Source organism: Cyphellophora europaea (genome assembly GCF_000365145.1).
Source record: "Cyphellophora europaea CBS 101466 unplaced genomic scaffold supercont1.1, whole genome shotgun sequence".
NCBI classification, from domain to species: domain Eukaryota; kingdom Fungi; phylum Ascomycota; class Eurotiomycetes; order Chaetothyriales; family Cyphellophoraceae; genus Cyphellophora; species Cyphellophora europaea.
Genome location: NW_008481797.1, coordinates 1,600,150 through 1,615,317, shown reverse-complemented (window position 1 = coordinate 1,615,317; position 15,168 = coordinate 1,600,150). Strand labels below are relative to the sequence as shown.

Sequence of the window (15,168 nt, the reverse complement as noted above, 5' to 3'; positions counted from 1 at the left end):
CTACCGGTCAACTATCTCGTACGTGGTACCCTTCCTTGATTCATGTTTGATCTCGACAGCCCTCTGCCCATGGTGACGATGATGGCAGCGTCCCTGACCTCTTTCAATCCTAGTATCAATCTCATGCAGTATGGCCACTGCCAGACCTCCTGCTCATTTGGTAGGCTCGCCCAGTATTCCCACCCCATCACGCCTCCGAAGGCGGGGTATTTCTCCTGTAGATAGCTGAGCACCGCGGCAGTGTGATGGAGCAGCACATAGCCGCTCCCTCCATGTCTTGGGTTTGTGAGCATTCCGGCGACGACCTTCTCTGGCCGCCAGCCATTCCTCATGATCTCATCATATGCCCGTGGAGACTCGAGCCCTCCCCAGCCATTGTAGAACTGTGTATTGTACCAGGCAATGCTGGATCCTCTCGCTGCTTCTAGCAGGCTATAATCGAAGCCTGAGAGATGGGGTCGTCCCGCCATGAGCGCCGTTGCGACAGGCGCCAGTGTGATGATGAAATCCTGACCGAAGTCCGCTTTCAGACGGTCAATCAAATTGACAACACCTGGAAGCGACATCTCCTCCTCCACATCCAGATCCAGACCATCAAGACTGTACGTCCTGATCATCTCCCGCAGTGGCGCATAGTAAGCCTCGAATCGCGCCAGAGGGACGTCCGTCCGTGACTCCGAGTAGTCAAGCCGGGCAAAGCTGCCTTTGGCGGCGCCACCTAGCATGCCCAACACCTTGATGCCGCTGTCTTGCAGCACCATGGCCTCATCCCATAGCTGCGTGTACTTCGGATGATCCGGTGGATTGTCGTTGAGCGTCAAGTTATTGGGATCCCAGTTGATATGGATGGCAGCAAGGATGACATGTGTAACAGCCGGGGGACCATTGGTGATCAGTGGGAGGAGTGAGATGTATTCGTCTTCATGGTGGTATGTCTGCTGATAGCATACTACGCGAGGCTGCCATCCTGGCAGTGCTGTTTGAGATGGCGGGATTGGTGGCATGACAAAGTATACATCGAAAGTGGTGGGAACGAAGACTTGATCCGGGACAGAAGCGCGCCCGCAATCGATGACTCAGCAACAGCAACGGGGCACGCGTTACGGGCTACGGGGGGGGCGCCCATATCGCTATCTATACGGACCACCGATGTTTCTTAGTATTCAGTCCAACACACCAGCATTGCGACGTTTGCATCTAGCAAGGCTCTCTCAATGCCGCTTACACCAGGTACCGACGGGGACCATCTAGTCGCAGCGGCGATAGCTTGGCGGTGGACGGCCAACTTCCTGCAGGCGTGAACGTTACGAATAGCGACTATCTGAATACACCGCTTACCGGCGACAACGTTCTAAACACCCGGGACAAGGGCATGAATGTTAATCTTGAAGCTCAACGGACCAGATATCACTCGACCTCGACCTCGACCACCCACTCCCCTTCCCCCACCGGCTCCTCGAAGCCATCCACCCACTTATCGAAAAATTCCCTCGTCACCTCAACCGAAACATCCCCCTTTCTCTCCCCTTTCAATTCCCCTCTGACATCCCATCTCGCCCTCACCCTCCTCCACACCACCTCCCGATCCCTAACCTTGAAGAACACCAACACCACCCTCGCCCCCAACCCCTCCACCAATCCCCTCCACGCCACCCGATCCTCCTTCGCATAGAAAGCACGATCAAGCACCACATCCCCACCCCGGGACAACACCTCCCGCAGCCGCTGGCCAAAGATCTCCTCTGCCTCGTCCTCGTAGGCCTCCCGCAGCGCGGGCTCATAGTCGACGCCGTACAGGCCGTGACGCTCGTGCACGATGCCGTCGAGTGAGAGGCGCGTGAAGATGCGCGGTGAGTCGTGGTGTGCGGCTACGATGGCGTGTGCGAGCGATGACTTGCCGGTGCCGCAGAGGCCGCACATCATGACGGCGACGGGGCGTGGGTCGTTGGTGGTGCGCTGGAGGAGCGGCGTGAGGGCGTCGAGCGTGGCGCTTGTGGAGGGCATAGTTGGTATATTGCGTGTGTTCGTGTTTTAACCGTCTGGGACGATTGAGATGATGTTATGGTGATGTTGTGGTGATGTTATGGTGATGTTATGGTGCTGCTATGGTGATATCGTAGATATAGAATACCTCCGTCACTGTCGTTGTTGATCTGACTCATCGTGCTTTGATGCGTATCAGTCAAGCTGTAGTGACAGTACCGAGCCATAGACGAGGCTTTAGTCTCGTGTTCGTGTTCGACTCGAGTTCCGACTCATAAAGAGCGGATCCCCGCATAGGCTCAACGACTTGCCCTATGTTAGTAAAGCTCCGACCAGGGCTGCCGCTCAGCGCCTGAGGCAAATCGACATCTAGATCAATGCATGCTGCAGAACAGGGGTTGAAATTATGTCGTGGTAAAGAAATTCGATCGATTTCATTGACTTAAGTGCTACCGTGTGTCGCTGTGATCTGATTCCCATCCGAAGTATGCTAGGGCATGATACAGCACAAACACAGCCCAAGCAAACACTATCAAGGCCGTCTCCGGCCGCTCCCTGAACTCCTCCTGCGCGGTCGCCCCCAATGCTGAAAACCTCGCACCCACCGAGACAGCCTGACGAGGTCGACCGGTGGTTTTATCCGGTGGTTCGCTCCGCCGTTCCGGGGTCCTAGGCGGTGACGGAGGAGTCGGCGGATCCTGACTTTTGTAGACAAAGACGAAAACCGATTCAGCTCAGCTCCGAGGCTGATAACAATACAATATAGAATTTCTTTTTTGATATTGAGACAAGGGAGTGGAAAAAGAAGCCGGGCGGAGATGTGTGTCGACGAACGAGATGGACTTACTCGTCATCATCCTTGATCTGCGACTTGTCCAGGTCGCTGTTGAGGCTCTCGACTCCCAGGTTCGTGTCCTCGGTGGCGCCGGTGTCCTGCGACTCGCCCTCGCGCTCCACGGCGCTGAAGCCGGCCTGGTCCCTGCCTCTGACACGGCTGCCGTCGCGGAAGTCGGGGATGCTGCGCTCCTCCAGGTTCCACTGCTGGATGGCGCGGATGATGTCGACGGCGAGCTGGCCGTTGCGCTGCAGGGCCGACGCCCAGTGCGCCGGGATCTTGTCCGACGTGGTGAGCTGTCGCGCGATCGATGCGACCATCATCTCGCGCATCTCGTTGTCCTCGTCGGTTTCGGCGTAGATGTACTGTACGCGCCTGAGGCCTGGGTAGGTGGAGGTGGAGTGGTAAAAGTCGCGTACGATCTCGACAACGTCCTCACCGAGCTTCTGCATCTCGAGCGTCTGTGAGAGGAGGTACAGGTCGAGGAGCGGGCCCAAATCTTTCTCTTGCCTGGGTGGCTTGATGGCTTTAGAGTAGAGCCAGCCTACGAGAAGCTCGAAAGTGTACTCATCCTCGTCGGGAAGGCCGTAGCTTTTCTGGCCGCGCGACTTCTTGGACGGATCCTTGTCCTCGGCGTAGAAGACCTTGGCGAAAAACGGTGAGTGGTGGCACAGGAGACGTTCGTGCAGTGGCCAGTGTTCTGACTCGGATCCGACATAGATGTCGACTATGGAGGAAGTGAGAAGCCTAAACCAGTCAGATGTGCCCCACATGAGACTCGGAGTGCTACACACTCGTTCAGCTTCTTCTCTCTCTTCTCTTGCTTCTGCTGATCGTTCTCGTTATCCATGACGAGCGGCACACAGTCAGAAGACTGTCAGGTGAGGGGTATTCCCGGTGAAGAAGGCTCTCGCTATAGAGGACTGGCAACGCGACCCAAGGACTCTCACAGCTGCTGATGGTACACAGGAGGACAACACGACACTCACCCACAACGCGGACGCACCTCAGCTCATATTGGCACAATAAATCCGTGTTACAAGGAACTTTCTCATGATTAATGTGAGGCTGGAATAACGTGGCTACGTCAGGGCAAGCCACAGTTCGCGGACGCTTCCTCTCCAGCGAATGTAATCCCTGTCCAGGTAAAGGAATGTGTGTTCCTTTGAGTGGCGCACACCACTACGATGGGGCAAATAGGCAGGGGTACAAGGGTAGAGGTCAGCAAAATCCGGTTTCTAGCCGGGGCCAAGTTGCCGCCCACCGGATGCTGTGGAGAAGCGAATCGTGTTCCAGCCTGCGCCAATCGAGCCGGTGGCCGGTCGATCGCATCGTATTCACTGTCGACTCCTCAATGCCGCCCACGTGGGCTGCTTCATATCGATTCCGTTCATTGCACAACTGCCTTCGACATAAGTATCTAAGGACCGAAAGGCATCCCAACTTTTCAATTGCCGACGCGGTGTGAGTATTATCTGGCTACATAGATAATCCTCTTGTCGTGATATGCCGGACCGAGGCTGAGATTCTGCTAAGCCTTACGCTGCATGCTGTCGTCGCTGAGGATCGCAGCGCGATGTCTCCAACTCTTGGAATATGGCGACCGAGAAGCTGCGTGGCTCTCGAATCAACGCAAGCATGGAGCCGCGCGGCGAGGCGTTCCAATATAGCAGGTGTACCTGCTCGAACAGTTGACGTCAACATAACGGTAGGCTAAGAACCGCCTTTGATCGCGTGACCATTCGTCGGCTTAGAAACGACTTCCGTCGTCTTAGGAGACCTGAGAGCCCCAAACGTCAGGGCCACAACTCCAAGCACACACGAGCCACCAACTGTGTAGGCGGTCTGGCGTCCAGTCCACCAGAACAGGCTGCAGAATAGCACTGGTCCCATTGCTCGTCCAAGCTGGCCCCAGCTCCTCAGCGCTCCCAGAACTTCACCTCGATTGCCTTCCTCGGCCTCAAAGCTACCTAAGCTGTTGAGGCCGGTCACTACTGTAGCGGACGTCACTGCAAGGAACACCGCTGCTCCGTACAGGCCGGACATGGTTTGTATGTGCGCCAGCATGAAGAATGCGATGGCGCAACTGACAACACCCATTCGAACGACGGTCAACGGCGGCATTCTCCGAACAACGGAGCCTTGCAGCAAGCTAGCGATCAGTCCGACGAGGCCTAGGACACGACCGTTGATTTTGGATGGCGAAGGGTGACCAGGAAAGATCTCTGAGGCAATGAGAAATGGCAGAGAGAACTCCATGCCCGAGAAGGGAAGCAGGAAAAGAAAATGGACGAGGTTGAGCAACCAGGGCTGGTTGACGTGCGCAAACGGTCTTGCTTGGCCGGTCTTGTTGCGGGTGTCGGCCTTTGCTGTTGGGGCGACAGGTCTGGTCTCTGGCAATCGCAAATACAGGTACAGCGTCTCCACCACGATCAAGAACAAGGAGAAGCCAGCTGCTGTTGCGAAGGGGTTTGCAGCCACGACTGTGACATTGGCTAGGGCTGCACCAAGGGCCGGACCAAAGGTGAATGCGACACTGAAGCACGCACCGACCAATGCCATGGTAGAGCCACGCTGGCTCTCGTCGCTAATGTCTGTGGCGATGGCTGTGGCCAGCTGTACATTGCCCTCGCTGAGTCCACCAACCACTCGGCTTAGCAGAAAGGTGCGGAAGTCGACTGCTACACACCAAAGCGCGACGCTGGCAATATTTCCGCACATGCTCCAGAGCAGAGCGGTTCTGCGTCCATATTTGTCGGAGGCTATCCCTATAATTGGGCTGGCAATGGCTTGTAGCAGGGAGAATAAGGAACCGAGCGCTCCTCCTAGTAATACAATGTCATACTTTTCGTTGACCGGCAGTCCAAATGCTTTCTTGTATGCGTTGAGGCCGTGGAGGATCTGGTTTAAAGTCGATGAAGGATGAGTCTCGAGATTTCGATAGAAGGACAGAAGTGACGGGAACAATGGCAGGATGAAAGTGAATGAGATCTACTGCTGTCAGTGGACTTCGCTCAAGGACGTTGGACGGCTCTTACGAGGTCCAGCAGCAGCGAGATGAAGAGAACTCGCAGGATTGACTTGCGTTGGGCTGCGTCCATCGCGGTACTGTGGAATGACTGCGGGGTGAAGAAAGTAGCTGGTCGTGACTGAATAGACGAGTCCGAAGCGGCCGGCGCTTGTTATATACACATTAGATGGTAGTACAATATTGATCGTTGCGAATGATCCAAGAGCGAACGGCGACAAGCAGTCAATCAGGGGTAAACGTGCTCGAGAGATGGTGAGAAGTCAGTAGCCTTGCGTTGGCTGGCCATACACGCGTACTGACCCCATTCCATATTTAGCACATCGGGACTGGGCTCGCTAGGCTCCTGCCCTTGAGGATCCGCAGCTCTCTGGATGAGAGCGCAAAGGCGTGCAAATTGACGATCATTGACTGCTCTTGTTCCGAGTCATTTGGTAGACCACGTTGTAGCCGGCTGATGAAGCCCGGTGGAAGTCCACGACGGAGGCTTTAGTGGTCGCGGTTTCTCGGTCGGGGCTTACCTCCTCCTCGGCCTCTGCACTCGGCAGTGGAATAAACCCCATGCGTCAGCAACTTTTGACTTAAGTGACATAATTGACATCCTCTACGAGGGATACAAGAGCCTCTCTATAGCGCTCGATTGTCATCAGTAGGAAGCAAACCAGCACCCCAGATCCGCTGCTCATATGTTTGTGACCATGTCTTACGAAGGCGACAAGATCGGCGTCGACTTAGAGAAACACCCAAACGCCAAGCGGTTTGTCGAACGCTGTAAAGAGTTCATCAACGAGGTTCAGAACCTGTGAGTCTCTTTGTACATTTCCTGCCTGGTCTGAGCCGTGCCTGATGTCGAGCGCCTTGCAGCACCCCAGGACATGAGCTCGAGGCCTATCTGAACAAGAACTACGGACCAGGCAACGAGTTCTACGAGGACTTCTGCAGCTACATTCGGCGTGCTGTGCGTGAGGACGAGGGTTGGGTTGCGACTATTGAAATGGACGGGTACGCTCTTCTCTTCCGGATCCACGACCATAATGCTCACACAACGATGCCAGACCCAAATACCGACGCAGCAAGGTGGCATTGCCCAACGAAGATACCAAGTACTTGAGCATCACCACCGTGTACATGGACAGCCAAGAGGAATACTCTGGCCAATATCACCAACACCCTTACGGCGAGATCAACTGTGTCATCCAGTTCGATGAGACCGCCGAACTCAAAGGCATGCAGGGATGGCAAGGTGCTGGCTGGACCTCTCCAGGTCCCGGGACGCACCACTACCCTCAGGTGAGCTATGCCTACATTTCCCATCTGCCATTATTGACGGCAATACAGGTCCGAGGGGGCGCTCTCGTTGCTTTGTTCTTCCTCCCTGCTGGACGGATTTCGTACAGCGCAAACGAAGCAGATCCACAACCACCGTATCTCTAATGGCTGCTGTGATAGCGGTGGTAAGAAACGCGGAATGGCTTTGTGGTTGGAGCCCCGACAGCGCTGCTCTGTCGTTCTATATTCACTGCCTGCATTTTCTTGGCACCTTCTGCTCAACCATCCATTCACGGCCAAGATGTGACTGCTGTGCGTCTACTGTCTCTCGCCTCCCACCCACAGACCTGCTACGCACCTAAAAAGAAACACACACCCAGGGGTCACGAATGTCGACGGGGGGGCACCCCCATCTCACAGCTGAGAGACGTTCTTGTCTCTCAGCTGTGAGATGGGGGTGCCCTCCCGTCGATATCGCCGACCACCGCCGCTGACACACCCCACGTCAACTGCCTCCCCCAGACGTTAGTTAGTATGTCACCCACTAGCAAGCGGTCCAATCTCCGCCAGGTGTGCGGCAAGTCAAAAGTATTCGTTCCAGTACTTGCGACTGTGGTTGGCTGCTCCGCCACGGAGATCGGATCGCGCAAGGTGGTGATGCAAACAAGCGTCGATACAATTGATGGGCGCCTCCCCGAACCCACAGCAAGGGGTCTTTCGGCATCGTCGGCTGTAAGTTCGGAGAGCCCGCCTGTCGATTTAGTAGGGTCCTGGTGTGCCGTTGGTATGGGAGCTTCGCTGCACCTACGGGTTGTCATTGATGTCGACGAGTTGGAGGAGTTCCTAGGACGCATCGTAGCCGCATGACAGCGTGATGGATGGCTAGAATCGCTCTATTAAATACTTCAGCGGTATCATGCTGCCTTTCTGATCCAGGATGCTACAGACGGAGCCTCCAGACGGATCCAGCCCTAGCATATCTCGACTCATGAGGCGACTGAAGCACCTTCATCCAGTTCTCTGCCATTTAGCATCCTCGCCGTCAGCAGCGGTATTGTCTCCGCCGCCGCCATCTTCCCCGTCGTCTCTCGACCGCACGGTGCCTGCACCTGGACCAAGAGGCGCTTCTCCTGCAGCTTCTTCGCCCGCATCCTCGATCCAGTTTCCATCCTCGTCAACGAATTCGTGCATGTTCTCAGCCGTGATCCAACCTCCGCTTCCGGGCATGGGCGGAGGCAGGCCGGATCCTTCACCACCCAAAGGAATGGCCAGCCCTGATTGGATCAGGCGGCTTCCTTGTGCTCCATCCTCCTCCTCGTCTTCAACCGGGTCTGGATGTAGATTGGAGCAATTCGAAAGAGCATTGAACAGTGCTTGTGCTGGGGTCTGCTCGGGCTCCTCCTCATTCTCGATCTCGTCGCCTGACGCTGCCGTAGTAGCGCCAGCTGCAGAGCCCATTCCTTGTGGGGGTGCAGATGCTGTCGGAACAATGGTCAAGGAGATTGATTCCGGCTCGATGTCGTCCGGGTCTTGCATGAGAGTGTCGTTGTTAGAAGCCATTAATTGCATATAGACGCCTTGCGATGGAGTTGGGGCCTCGCCCGAGGCAGCACTGGGCAGTGTCTGAATAGCGTGTAACGAGATGCTAGGATAGGGTATCGATAGGCCCGTGGAGGCAACATTCGAGAACAGGAAGAGTTTGCTACAGAGCGTCAGTTCCAATGCTACTCGTATGGGAGGGGCGACCTACTCTGATGTGACCCAAACGTCCACGTCTTCGAGGACTTTTTGCTCGATGTCGCTGGTTTCGCCATGGCCGTTGGTTTCTGCCCCGCCATTGGTGTTCGCACCGGGCGCGCTGGAGGCGTGTTGAAGGAGTGGCTCTAGCAGGGCGGCGCCGGAGGCATCGCGTTCTAGGACGATGACCTTGCTGCGGTCGCTATGATAGTGCAGGACAGGCGGCCCGGTGTAGAATGAGGCAGGCGTGGCGGACTGGTGTTCAGCGAGGGGCACAAAAGTCGATGCCTTTGGCGCTTCGCGAATGACCTCCATTCTGCACCTGAGTGGTTTGTACAAGAAAGGCCAGAACTGATAGCGGGTATGAGTTGGCAGGTCTAGAACTTTACTGCGTCGAGCCGAGCCCTAAATGCAGGATGCAAGCAAAATATTGCTTTGGGCGACGTGCATCTGACGCAGTCGCCTCAAATCGGTCATCTGTATTCAAAAGACAGGCTGCCACCGTGGCTGTTCGCTGTTCGGGGCTATATTGACACACGCTTTACAAACGGTCGACAACTGTACCTGCCCACCCCATCCCTGTCTGGTACTCCTGCTGTATGCCAAAACGATCACTCGCAGATGCACTTTGATTTAACGACCTCCTGAGCTACAATCCGACGGCGACCGCCTAGAGCGCCGTCAGAGAGCCCTCGCAAGGCTGTCACACATGATGTTGATGGCTCTGCGCCCTTCGTCGAGGATGCTGTCCATGGCCATGAACGCTAGACGTTTGGTGAGCTGAAACACGGCATCAATACAGGGTGTCTGAACTCACGATGGGGCATCCCGCGCATGACTTCCACATCTACGGCCACACCGGCCTCACGGAGTTTGCGAGCATACTCTTCGCCCTCGCTGCGGAGCACATCGACCTCTCCTACCAAGATCTGGGCAGGCGGAAGCTTCGCGAAGTGATCTGCGCTGAAGAGCAGTGGCGAGGCATCTGTGTCTGCCCAGGAATTGATATCGGGCAGATAATGTTTTCGGTACCACATCATCTTCAGCGCTGGCAGCGCCGGTGTGAATTCAAACTCCTTCCAGGTCTTGTTATTCTCGACAGTGGCTGTGTTATCGGTGACCGGTACGACTAGCAATTGAAACTTCAGTGTGACCTGTGAGTGGATTTCTGGTCTCGACAGCAGCTTCTGGGTCAAGACAGCAGCGAGATTCGCACCCGCACTGGATCCACCCACAGCAAAACGGTGAAGGTTCAAGTTCAGAACCTGCGCTCCTTCGGAGACGGTCCAGAGCAGAGCCTCCCAAACGTCGTGAACCGCAGCAGGGTATGGATCTTCTGGTGCGAGTCTGAGACTCATCAGCAGACGGTCTTAACGCATCTCGTCGCATTGCCGGGAAACTAGCTCGTACCTGTAGTCCACTGTGATGGCAACACAGTTGGCTCTGATGCACATGTTGGTGCATGCTGGGTTCTCGGTGTCGATATTCCCCAATACCCAGCCGCCGCCATGGCTGTATAGCATGACGGGCCATCCATCCGCAGGAGCTTCACCCGGAGGCGTGAAGCACCGGACCCTTACTTCGGGTCCATTGGTCTCTCGGCGCTTAAAAGAGAAGTCCTGTGTCTTACCGACAGGGAGGGCTTCGCTGCCACCAGGAATAATCCTGCCGCCAATGCGGGATACCTCCACTGGCTGATGGTGGACTAACGGGGCATGAAGGAGATATTCGTTATAGAAGGCGACGTATTGGGGGTGCAGTCGATTGGCCACCGAAGGATGAATGGGATACGGTGGCTGGGGATGGCTCATGATGGCCTGCATCTAGGTCTGGGTATGTCGCGAGCCTGGACACTGTTGCTTGGGGGGGAGCTGTATACTTTTGGGCCGGAGACGAATGTTAGGGAGAAGAGACGATCAGAGCCTCATATTGAGCGGCATCGACCCCATGGCTGCAGGCCTGCCAGGGGTGCCTTGTCGATCCACTTGCCGTCACAGGTCTAGAATTGGTGCCCGAACGACTGTCTGGAGGTTTTGCTGCCATGCCAGTGCACAAGCATCAGCGGTGAGGAGGAGCAGCAGAGCCCGGATCCAAGGGCCTGGCTCACCTCGCCTGTGGCACTTGAGAAGCCTCTCGGGACATGTCTATTGGTAGAGAGCCCTGACACATTTTGGACTTCCCGAGCTGTCGGAACTCGTAGAGCGTAACCCAGTACCAAAATGGTCTACTCGTCTGCATATCCTTGCTGACTGCGTGGAGTTTTCCCAGACCCTCTTTTTGGGGGCTAGGCATGGCGGTGGGGGTAGGCGACGGTTACTACTGCCCCACCAAGGTACCGGCACATTCGCGTCTTTGCTACCTCGTCCGTCGTGCTCCACGGATCGCCAACCGCACACCCTACACCTATTCTTGAGGTAGCATTCGCCCGTTAACGGATGGTACACGACAGGTCTTGGTAGATTTGTAACAACGGCCCTTTGTCCGACCGTTGTCGCGCCAAAGGCGCGCAGGGCGCGAATCGCCGAGAGCGTTACGGAGGGGTATTTGAAGCCCAGGGCTTCCTTCTTTGGTCCAATCCCCATCCCTCTGTTCGGCTGTTCTTACCCCCCCCCATAGAAAACATCTCCAAGTTTCTCATTGCCCCTCCGACGTCAAAAAAGTGCCGCCATTATTATTTGACAGGCACCGAGACCGCTCCCCCCATCCAACAGTACACTCCAGAAGCATGTCTTCCAAGCAGCCGGTCTCGACTGACAACGCCCCTAAGCCCCTACCGGGTATTTACAGCCAGGCTATAGTTGCTAATGGCTTCGTCTACTGCTCTGGCCAGGTTCCGATGGACCCCTCGACAGGGAAACTGGTTGATGGTGATATCCAAGCCCATACGGTACGTGTACATGTACAGCCACAACATACACATACACATAGCCATCACATGACCTTTACGGATACACTAACACAAACACTTCCGGTCTCACAGCATCAATGCATCAAAAATCTAGCCGCAGTCCTCTCGGCCGCCGGCTCCAGTATCGACAAGGCCGTCGAAGTCAACGTCTTCCTTTCCGACATGGCCGACTTTGCCAAGATGAACGAAATCTACACTCAGTACTGGGGCGAAATCAAGCCTGCGCGGACGTACGTCAATCAGGATCCCCCTTCCTTGTACCCTTTCTGCAGAACTTCGATGGGGATGGCTTCATCGGAGCACCCGAATCGTCGGATCGGATCGGATCGGATCCGCAAATCTGACAGACATCTACATCCATGTTTGACATTGACGATTTGACACACCTGACTAAAACTGACATATCTTGCCTAGATGCGTGGCGGTCAAGACGCTCCCCCTCAACACCGACGTCGAGATCAAGTGCGTCGCTGTCTTGTGAGTTCTGCCGGCCTACCACAATAGCTAGCCAAGCGAGCAAATTATTTTGTCCTTCCGCCGTCCCCAGCGAACCAACCAACTCCGTGAGTCGCGACCATTTTGGGCTCCGTGGTCCCAAGACGGAATCTCTTCGATGCGGAAAAACCAAGGTCTCTAACAATAATTGTAGGGCAGACTCGCAATTCCGTCCAGAGCCACATATATGACCGAGCATTGAGCATGCGGACCGAAGCATAGACTTTCTCGGTAAAGACGAAAAAGATAAATACGAGAAGTGCGCTTCAGCTTGCCAATTTTTCTCGAGGGACCCCCAACAAGATCAGTCTTCTTACTGTGAAACCCATTTCGGATTCATGGAACTACCTCGTTTTGGTGCCTATCGTGTCCTTGCTGCCCGATGGAGCCCACTCCTTGCAGCATCTTAAGTTTCGTGTTCGCAAGGCTTCCGAGATCTACACCTCAATCTCGGGACAACATAGATGTAAATTTATGAAGCGTCATCGTCATCATTGACCGCCTTCGTGATCGTTCGTACCGGCCTATCCGCTTTCCCCTTCCTCTCCCCTGGATACTCATTCAGCTGCGATGCACCACCTCAGTATCAATCTCGAGAAGCTTCCCGAGTGTGACGAATGCCTCCTGCAGCAGTTCCCACCTACAATTGGCCAATGAGCGACGGACGGAGACGACGAGGCCGTCCGTGCGGTTGGCGCCCGGCAGGCTCTGGCTGCCGACCGCGCTGCGCAGGGAGCTCATCATGTGCGTGATGTATTCTTCGGCTGAGAGGATCGGCATGGAGGATTTGCCCTGTGTGAGCATGCCCCATGACCAGATGATAAGAGTAGCTGTTCATTCGTGTCAGTGCGATGCCTAATCAGGAAAACGACAAAAGGAAGGGATGGGGGAGTGAACACACCATTGTAGAGACACCACGGCCGCAGAGCAATGTTGTCTTCGGCAGCCTGATACTGACGCCTCGAGAACAGCGTCTCCTGGACCAGCATGAAACAGTGCGACAACGTCCGCTTCGCCACCGGTTTCTTGGTCCAATGCTCGATGCGATGCTTGGACCGTGCGTATTCGGCCGCTGTTCTTTCACTGCCCGTTAACGATGGAGCCCCAGTCAGCGCGCCAGCCAAGACGTGGAAGTCGATCAGATTGACGTGCAGCACAATGTGAGCGATGCGCTGCAACGTTCGAGCGGCCTCGAGGCACAACGAGGCTTCCTGGGACATGAGTGAGTACGACCAAGTCTCTATCGCACGGTCCAGCGTCTCGCGCCAGCCGTCACCGGATTCGGAATTGCTGCTATGGTTGCTGCGGTTGTCCTCAAGTGAAAGTGGATGGCTGCCCACGTCGATGGACGTAAGCTCTCTTGCTTCCATGTGTTTTGCCAGTGAGAAAAGGCCATGAAGGATGATGAAGCGAGAGAAAGCGCAGAACGTCGAGGGCAGTGGGCTTCGGGCGAGAACTGCACGCAGTGTTGGCAGGAACTCGGGCATCTCTTCGGGACGTGCCTGTTCGCGTTTCCAGCGAGATGCCGTTGTGGCTTCCCACAGCCGGTCTGGGCATGGCAAAGGCAGCCGAATGTCACTGACAGAAAGGGCAGGAGTATGCCCAAATATGGAAGCATGCTGGGCGTCCATGATGAAGGCAAAATACGCTGCACGCAGACCAAGCTCACGATCGATCCATGAGCGCCATCCTTTCTCTAGCGAAGACGATTCTGGAGGCATCGCCCGGTCGCTTGTGTAAGAGCTGCCACGCCTCATGAGCGTGATGATGGCGCCGTGGAAGATGTGCGCCATCTCGTGGTGCTTTCTAGACGAGAACATCTTTTCCTGTGCTTGGGCCAATAGTAAGGCCTGGAGGCACCATAGCGGTGCAGGTGGTCGAAAAGCCTCGGAGCTGAAAATGAGCCATCTCAGGCTGTCGTGGATCTTATCTGCAGTTGAGAAATGTGTCTCATCCGGGGAAAGGGTTGCGCCTAATGTCAAGATAGCCACCATCAGCAGAGGAGGGGCCTCTTGCGGGTTGAAAGTCGGCGCGTGAAGAATGGGAAAGTGGGCATTGTAGTTGGCAAAGTAGATGCCGTAGAAGGTCTGCAGGCTCTCGGGTTCGAAGAAAGAGCTTTGCAGGACTGGTGGAGGTAGAATCAAGTCCAAGGCTGACAGTACATTGGCACGCACCTCGTTCCACTCGCTGGGCTGAGGGTTGGGTACGTCTCCCGCCGACTGAAAAGAATTGCTACTGCTGGGCGAAAGAGACAGTGGCGGTGGGGGAGCCCATGGTGCTGCATTGTAATAGCCGTCGGCGGCGGATTCGGGAACGTTACCGTTGCTGAACAGCCAGTCAATGTCCTCACGAACGCCTTGCACATCGGTCGATGAATCGAAGAACAACTGAGTAGTTTCGGGAGTGGGATTGGACATCAGCGGTGTGCTCCGGGGCATGATACTTGGTCCTGGAGTTGGTCCATGGCTTGATGCCGAATGTGGCTCTGAGGGCGTGTCCGCTACTGTTGACGAGACCAGAGAAGAGCTGCGACCGATCTGGCCGGGCATACCCTGCTCGTGGCGCTTCTCATGACGATTGAGCAAGTCGCGGCGCACAAAGGTCTTGGAGCACGAGGAGCAGTTGTAGATTCGCTTTGGTCTGTGATTCAAGCGATGGCGGTAGAGATGCTCAGGCCGGACAAACTGCTTCTCGCAGTCATCACAGGCGTAGCGTTTTTCTGTCGGCATCGGAGCGGTGAGTGCATCATGCTGCACCGACAGGCTACTGAGAGAGAGTGGCAGGGTCGGACAACATGGCTTCTCAGTCCGAAACCGTGAGGTGTGACGGTTGACGTCGAAGGCTACTGTTATGGGGCGAACGGCTATCTTGGGAGGATAGCGAGGAATGGTGCTTGGTGCCTGGAGATTAGTC

The 15,168-nt window shown here is 55.5% G+C and overlaps 9 protein-coding genes across 9 annotated transcripts; 2 read left to right on the top strand and 7 right to left on the bottom strand.

Annotated features, from left to right (window-relative positions):
• Window positions 1-11: 11 nt before the first annotated feature.
• On the bottom strand, window positions 12-1,004 carry HMPREF1541_00594 (uncharacterized protein; the record flags this gene model as incomplete). Its single annotated transcript, XM_008712900.1, has 1 exon — window positions 12-1,004. The coding sequence occupies one exon, from the start codon at window positions 1,002-1,004 to the stop codon at window positions 12-14; it is 993 nt and encodes a 330-aa protein (XP_008711122.1).
• Window positions 1,005-1,407: 403 nt separating this feature from the next.
• Window positions 1,408-2,004, bottom strand: HMPREF1541_00593 (uncharacterized protein; the record flags this gene model as incomplete). Its single annotated transcript, XM_008712899.1, has 1 exon — window positions 1,408-2,004. One exon carries the CDS (start codon window positions 2,002-2,004, stop codon window positions 1,408-1,410), a length of 597 nt encoding a protein of 198 aa, XP_008711121.1.
• Window positions 2,005-2,826: 822 nt separating this feature from the next.
• Window positions 2,827-3,668, bottom strand: HMPREF1541_00592 (uncharacterized protein; the record flags this gene model as incomplete). Its single annotated transcript, XM_008712898.1, has 2 exons — window positions 2,827-3,565; window positions 3,613-3,668. 2 exons carry the CDS (start codon window positions 3,666-3,668, stop codon window positions 2,827-2,829), a joined length of 795 nt encoding a protein of 264 aa, XP_008711120.1.
• An 863-nt stretch (window positions 3,669-4,531) lies between these two features.
• HMPREF1541_00591 (uncharacterized protein) lies at window positions 4,532-5,919 on the bottom strand (the record flags this gene model as incomplete). Its single annotated transcript, XM_008712897.1, has 2 exons — window positions 4,532-5,809; window positions 5,857-5,919. 2 exons carry the CDS (start codon window positions 5,917-5,919, stop codon window positions 4,532-4,534), a joined length of 1,341 nt encoding a protein of 446 aa, XP_008711119.1.
• A 625-nt stretch (window positions 5,920-6,544) lies between these two features.
• HMPREF1541_00590 (uncharacterized protein) lies at window positions 6,545-7,280 on the top strand (the record flags this gene model as incomplete). The annotated part of the gene is made up of 4 exons (XM_008712896.1): window positions 6,545-6,648; window positions 6,711-6,848; window positions 6,902-7,136; window positions 7,185-7,280. 4 exons carry the CDS (start codon window positions 6,545-6,547, stop codon window positions 7,278-7,280), a joined length of 573 nt encoding a protein of 190 aa, XP_008711118.1.
• Window positions 7,281-8,123: 843 nt separating this feature from the next.
• On the bottom strand, window positions 8,124-9,167 carry HMPREF1541_00589 (uncharacterized protein; the record flags this gene model as incomplete). The annotated part of the gene is made up of 2 exons (XM_008712895.1): window positions 8,124-8,817; window positions 8,866-9,167. 2 exons carry the CDS (start codon window positions 9,165-9,167, stop codon window positions 8,124-8,126), a joined length of 996 nt encoding a protein of 331 aa, XP_008711117.1.
• Window positions 9,168-9,533: 366 nt separating this feature from the next.
• On the bottom strand, window positions 9,534-10,663 carry HMPREF1541_00588 (uncharacterized protein; the record flags this gene model as incomplete). Its single annotated transcript, XM_008712894.1, has 3 exons — window positions 9,534-9,616; window positions 9,670-10,199; window positions 10,263-10,663. The coding sequence occupies 3 exons, from the start codon at window positions 10,661-10,663 to the stop codon at window positions 9,534-9,536; spliced, it is 1,014 nt and encodes a 337-aa protein (XP_008711116.1).
• Window positions 10,664-11,577: 914 nt separating this feature from the next.
• Window positions 11,578-12,241, top strand: HMPREF1541_00587 (uncharacterized protein; the record flags this gene model as incomplete). Its single annotated transcript, XM_008712893.1, has 3 exons — window positions 11,578-11,739; window positions 11,833-11,990; window positions 12,175-12,241. 3 exons carry the CDS (start codon window positions 11,578-11,580, stop codon window positions 12,239-12,241), a joined length of 387 nt encoding a protein of 128 aa, XP_008711115.1.
• A 575-nt stretch (window positions 12,242-12,816) lies between these two features.
• Window positions 12,817-14,984, bottom strand: HMPREF1541_00586 (uncharacterized protein; the record flags this gene model as incomplete). The annotated part of the gene is made up of 2 exons (XM_008712892.1): window positions 12,817-13,085; window positions 13,157-14,984. The coding sequence occupies 2 exons, from the start codon at window positions 14,982-14,984 to the stop codon at window positions 12,817-12,819; spliced, it is 2,097 nt and encodes a 698-aa protein (XP_008711114.1).
• Between the last annotated feature and the right edge of the window lie 184 nt (window positions 14,985-15,168).